Genomic DNA, 6,474 nt, shown 5'->3' on the forward strand with positions numbered 1-6,474 from the left:
GGGCGAAATTGGTTATTTGACAAACTCTCTTGAATTGAATTATAAGCATTCTTGATACTTGAGCCTTCGAATATTGATATCGATATTTTGAAACTCTTCAAGGTTGGTATTTGATACTTTGATATACTTGTTTACTTGATTATTGTTATCATATTGAGCTACCTACGACGGACAAGGGAATTGGAGAATCTAATGGCTCCAAGCCCAAAGCTTATACACCACTAAGCTTTATACTTAGCCATAGTTGTTTTTTATCGTAGGTAATGTACGGGAAGAGATGTGAAGATGGCCATTTGGAGTAGACTTTTTGGGAGCCTTAGTGAAGATCACATTTTCATATGCATCTAGGTCTTGTAAAATTTTGGGGACTTGTACTTGATCCATGTGTGGCACTTATGTATGAAATTTTGGAGGCTTGTTGGACACAAGACCATATGCTTGTAACTTGAACTTGGTGACTTTTTTTGCTTTTTTAGGGTGTGCTTCCAACCCAAGTCCTGCCATGTACTGGGTTTACCTTTTGCCTTGTAATTATGTACAAAGGAAGAAACTAGTTTCTGTGATAATCGCAAGTTTGAGTTTTATGTATCTTATGGACCCGCAATGGTGTTGATTTGAAAATATAATTTCAAAACGAAGTTTCTTAAATGCGTTGACTATTTGAGAAGGGAATTACCGTTTTAAATTGATACTCTGATATTGTATTTCATCTAAGAGATTTTTCGGAGGGTACAATGAAAAAAAAATGGCGCTCTTACAACCCTTTTTCGCATGGGACTATTTCCGCTATTAAATATTTTTTTGAATATCTTTTGGCATAAATTTCTTCTAAACGTTGTAAGTGCGAAATTATCTTTTGTTTCGTAAGTTGTATCCTTCCAAAGGGGATGCTACAAGTTTTGGTATCAGAGCCTTCGTTTGTGATTCTAGGAGTTTTGTTGTGTCTTGTTGGTATACATATTCCTTTTTTTTACATGTTTTGTTGAGTGTATTGCGCATATGCATCATGTACATGTCCCTAATGCAATGTGATCTTCCCTTATGTAGGAATTAAGTCATGGCCTCTTCTTCTTCTAATAGACCTATGGAAGCCGCTCGTGAGGTTTTAAATAACTCCAATACCCAACCTCACTTACAAGAAGGGGTTGGAGAACATTTTTCTTATTCTAATCCTCCTCGTACTAGTGGATCTGAAGTGGGAAATAATCACGGTACAAGAGTTTGCCACACCCTCAAGTGAGTCATAGTACTCCTGCTGTTGATCCTCATTTTCAACAAATGGATGATTTCTTTCGTCACATGGCTAGAAGAATGCCCGACCCTAATGAAATGAACTTTGAGAAAATGAGAAAAATGGGTGGAGTTGAGTTTGAAGGCACTGTTGATCCCACGGATGCTGAGCAGTGGTTGGAACAGATGGAAAGAGTATTTGAGCAATTAGAGTGTTCAGACGCTGCCAAATTTAAGTATGATGTCTCATTGTTACAAAAAATGCTTATGACTGGTGGGTAAGTGTACCGAATGCCAAGGAAAAACCTCCTGTTCTTACATGGAATGATTTTGTGAAAGAATTTCATATGAAGTATGTCCCACCTGCTTATCATGATGGAAAGAAAAAGGAGTTCTTGAATTTAGAGCAATGGGGTATGTCTATTGCTGAATATCAGCAGAAGTTTCTCAGGCTTTCTCATTATGCTGGTGGTATTATTAATAACGAAAAAGATAAGTGCAGGCGATTCGAAGACGGTTTGAATGATTCCGTCAGAAAATTTGTGGCGGTCCTACAACATGAAAACTTTTGTAAATTACTTTCATCTACTCTTACTTGGGAAAGTATCCACATGGAACAAGCTAGTAGAAATGAAAAAAAGTTCAGAAAGGCTGATGCAGATTCAGGAGGTCCATCTAAAAGGGGAAGGTTTGACAATTCCAAAGCTAATACTGTTCACAAGTCAGCCCGGCATAAGCAAAATAGATCAAATTTCTCTACTGCTAGCACTCCAAGCTATGGCCAAGGCAAGACTCGTATACCCACTTGTGCACAATGTGGAAAGAATCACTTTGGTACTTGTAGGAGAGCTTCTGGTGCTTGTTTTAATTGTGGGAGATTCGATCATAAAGTGAAGGATTGTCCTAATCCTAACCCTACTTCTTCTCCACGTACGGAAGGCTCAGCTCAAAAACCTATTACCACTCCTTCTCAAGGGAATAGAGGTGCAAGATCTAGAAACACACAAGCAACAGATGCAGGTGGAGCCAATCAAGCTAGTGAGTCAAGAGCTACAACACGAGCTTATGCTATGAGACAGAGGGATGACCAAGATGGAGCAGACGTGGTTGTTGCTAAATTTCACTTATTTGGCTTATGTGTTGTTACATTATTTGATGTTGGTTCTACACATTCCTATGTTTGCTCATCATTGGTTTTTCCTAAAAATGTGAAATCTGTGAGACTTGATTGTGGTGTGCTTGTCCAAAGTCCTTTGGGTCAACAGGTTATTTGTAATAAAATCTATCGAGGTTGTCCCTTGGTGATTCAAAATCTAGTCTTCCCTGCTGATTTGATTGAAATGCCTTTCCAACACTATGATGTCATCATCGGTATGGATTGGCTTCATAGATACCATGTGGTAGTTGATTGTAGGTCGAAGCATGTGACCTTTAGAGCTCCTTCATTTTCACACATCATTGTTCAAGGTGAAAGATCATTGACATCTAATATTATCTCCGCGGTAATGGCAAGAAAGATGGTTAGTCAGGGTTTTGGAGCTTATATTGCTCATATATTTGATACACACTTGGAAAGTCCAAGCCTTAAGAATAAACCAGTGGTATGTGAATTTCCTGATGTTTTCCCTAAAAAGCTTCCTGGATTACCCCTGGAAAGGGAAGTTGAATTTCCTATAGTGGTTATTCCTGGAACTACTCCTATTTCTATAACTCCTTATCGAATGGCTCCAGTAGAATTGAAGAAGTTGAAAATTCAATTGCAAGAACTTCTTGAGAAAGGTTTTATCTGCCCAAGTGTTTCTCCCTGGGGAGCTCTTATTTTATTTGTGAAAAAGAAAGATGGAACTCTTAGGCTTTGTATTGATTACCGGCAACTGAACAAGGTAACAATTAGGAATAGATATCCACTGCCTAGGATTGATGATCTATTTGACCAGCTAAAGGGTGCTAGGTTGTTCTCAAAAATTGACTTGAGGTCTGGGTATTACCAACTGCGGGTAAGTGAACAAGATGTCCCTAAAATTGCCTTTAGGACTCGATATGGTCATTATGAATTCTTGGTGATGCCATTCGGGTTGACGAATGCTCCTGCGGCATTCATGGATCTGATGAATCGCGTGTTTAAGCCTTATCTTTATCAATTTTTAGTGGTCTTTATAGATGATATTTTAATATATTCCAAGAATAGTGAAGATCATAAAAAGCACCTTCGAATTATTTTGCAAGACAAAAAGCTTTATGCTAAGCTTTCCAGATGTGAATTTTGGCTTGGTGAAGTGGATTTTCTGGGACATATTGTGTCAGCTGAAGGTGTGAAGGTGGATCCTAGTAAGATTCAAGCTATTGTTGAATGGAAACAACCTAAAAGTCCAACTGAAGTAAGAAGTTTCTTGGGCTTAGCGGGATACTATAGAAGGTTTGTCAAAGGCTTCTCCATTATAGAATCTCCTTTGACTAAACTCTTGAGGAAGGATTTCAAGTTCGTATGGGATGAAAAATGCCAAGAGAGCTTTGAAAAGCTCAAATCCTTATTGACACAAGCTCCTATACTTACTCTACCAACTGAAGGGAAAGAGTGTGTGATATATAGTGATGCTTCTCATCATTGCTTGGGTTATGTCCTGATGCAGGAAGGGAAAGTGGTTGCGTATGCCTCTCGAATATTGAAACCACATGAATTGAACTATCCTACTCATGACCTTGAGCTCGCTGCCATAGTGTTTGCTTTGAAAATTTGGAGGTATTACTTATATGGCGAAAAGTGTCACATATTTACTGATCACAAGAGTTTGAAGTACTTGGGTACACAGAAAGAGTTGAATTTGAGACAATGTAGATGGCTTGAACTCATTAAATATTATGACTACACGATTGATTATCATCCAAGTAAAGCCAATATGGTGGCAGATGCTCTAAGTCGCAAAGCCTTTGCTAGTTTATCTCTAAGTCATTTGCCTTTGTTTCTTAAATTAAGAGCTATGAATGCTTGTCTTGCATTTAATTCTGATGGCTCTATTGTTGCTAGTTTGCAAGTCAAGCCAGTTCTACTTGAAAAGGTGAAAGAAGCACAGAAGTTAGATGAGAAGCTTGTGAAATTGATCAAAGAAGTTCAAACTGGGGGAAAGCTTGATTTTAAATTAAGGGAGGATGGTGTTCTACTTTATCAAAATAGGTTATGTGTTCCTAAAGATGACAACTTGAGGAAAGAAATTTTGAATGAAGCACATACTTCACCATATGCAATGCATCCTGGAGGTACTAAAATGTACCAAACCATCAAAGAACACTACTGGTGGAATGGTATGAAGAAGGACATTGCGGAATTTATTTCTAGATGCTTAGTTTGTCAACAGATAAAGGTCGGGCATCAAGTCCCAATTGGTTTGTTACAACCCCTTGTCGATACCTGAGTGGAAATGGGAAAGAATAACTATGGACTTTGTTTCTGGGCTTCCACGCACTTAAAATAAATCATGATGCAATTTGGGTTATACTTGATAGGCTAACCAAAAGTGCTCATTTCTTGGCCATCAGAATGGACTACCCACTTGAACCTTTAGCAGAATTGTACGTCAATGAGATTGTGAGGCTACATGGTGTTCCTGTTTCTATTGTATCTGACCGAGACCCAAGGTTTACATCCAGAGTCTGGACTAGCTTGCAAGAAGCTTTGGACCCTAGGTTTAAATTTAGTACTTCTTTCCATCCCCAGACAGACGGCCAGTTCGAGAGGGTGATTCAAATCTTGAAAGATATGCTTCGAGCTTGCATTATGGAATTTGAGGGTAGTTGGGGCAGACACCTAGCCTTGATAGAGTTCGCTTACAATAATAGCTACCAATCAAGTATTGGCATGCCTTCCTACGAAGCATTATATGGGAGAAAGTGTAGAACTCCTCTTTGTTGAAGTAAAGTTGGTGACAGAAGTACTTGAGAGAGTTGGTCCAGTTGCCTATAAACTAGCTCTTCCACCGGAGTTAGATAAGATCCACAATATCTTCCATGTTTCTATGCTTAGAAGATATCGCTCAGATCCATCTCATGTTCTTCCGGTTGAATCCATTGAGGTCAGCCCTAACATGACATATGAAGAGGAACCTATCCAAATCTTGGCGCATGAGACAAAAGAGCTTAGAAACAAGAAAATCCCATTAGTAAAAGTCCTTTGAAGAAACCATTCGGGCAAAGACTCTACCTGGGAGCGAGAAGAGGATATGTTATTTTGAGGCTAGTATAAGGTAAATTTCGGGACGAAATTTCTTAAAGGGGGGGGGGGGGGGGGGGGGAGAGTTGTAACACCCCAATTTTGTTTTTAAGTAGGTCTTGAATTTTTTATTGACCGTATATTGATAGTAAGGGTATATTTTACTTCGCACTTCCTGAATGTGAACTTGACGACATTTGAAACTTGTTCGATGTGTTATGGTGTAGTTATATAAACTACTCCTACTATGATTATCTTATTAAATTTATTAAATGGATTAGATGTTATACCCCATATATTTATACGTCAAATTATTCGCAAGCAAGTCGACTCAAGTTAAACGCGGAGTCATTTCGGACACGAGATAGAAACCTTTAAATTTCAATCTTAAATTAGAACATGAATTATTTATAAATTTTATTTGGTGTGGAAATATTATTGGACATTAGGAACTAATTAATTATGATTAAATTATTAAGTAGCGATTAGGGATTAATTAATTAATTAATTTAAATTTTAAATTGTGGGCCCCACCCGTTTTAATTAAAAAAAAAGAAACAAACAAATCAGCAAATTAATTTTGATGAGTCATTAAGATGGGGAGGGGGACGTGTCAACACAAGAAATACCATATATAAACAATTGGGAATGAACAATTCAACAATAGATTTAATTTTATAAAGAATCAAAGTTAAGAAAAAAAAGAGAAGGAGCAGCCATGGCTGCTACTGTTCACGGCCAGCCATGGCTGTTTTAAAAAAAAAAATTATGGCTTTGATTTAATTCCAAGGTTATTTACAAGTTCAAGGAGGTGATAGCAACATTGGATATTGAATCGAGGAAGAAGAAATTGCGAAATTGGATCAGTTAAGAGTAGAAATTCCTCCGAGAAAGTTAAGGTAAGATTTTCTTGTTTTATGGTGTAATTGTGTTAATAGTGTTGTAATGGAGTCATTAAAATTGGATTGGACGAAATTGGAAGTAAGAAAATGCATAAAATTGATGTAATGGGAAATGGTGGGTTTAAATGGATTTGGAGA

General features: G+C 37.7%; 1 protein-coding gene across 1 annotated transcript; it reads left to right on the forward strand.

Annotated features, from left to right (window-relative positions):
* Positions 1 to 1,278: 1,278 nt before the first annotated feature.
* LOC132611867 (uncharacterized) lies at positions 1,279 to 5,399 on the forward strand. The gene is made up of 6 exons (XM_060326232.1): positions 1,279 to 1,504; positions 1,570 to 3,026; positions 3,114 to 3,877; positions 4,067 to 4,402; positions 4,732 to 5,015; positions 5,155 to 5,399. The coding sequence occupies exons 1-6, from the start codon at positions 1,279 to 1,281 to the stop codon at positions 5,397 to 5,399; spliced, it is 3,312 nt and encodes a 1,103-aa protein (XP_060182215.1).
* Positions 5,400 to 6,474: the final 1,075 nt, after the last annotated feature.

Source organism: Lycium barbarum, chromosome 1 (genome assembly GCF_019175385.1).
Source record: "Lycium barbarum isolate Lr01 chromosome 1, ASM1917538v2, whole genome shotgun sequence".
In the NCBI taxonomy this organism is placed as follows: domain Eukaryota; kingdom Viridiplantae; phylum Streptophyta; class Magnoliopsida; order Solanales; family Solanaceae; genus Lycium; species Lycium barbarum.

Excerpts from the sequence above, each read along its gene's own strand:
- LOC132611867 (XM_060326232.1), top strand. The coding sequence starts at position 1,279 with ATGGATGATTTCTTTCGTCACATGGCTAGAAGAATGCCCGACCCTAAT. Across the intron at positions 3,027-3,113 it reads AAGGTTTTATCTGCCCAAGT|GTAACAATTAGGAATAGATA; the intron begins GTTTCTCCCTGG and ends CAACTGAACAAG. Across the intron at positions 5,016-5,154 it reads TTGCATTATGGAATTTGAGG|AAGTACTTGAGAGAGTTGGT; the intron begins GTAGTTGGGGCA and ends AGTTGGTGACAG.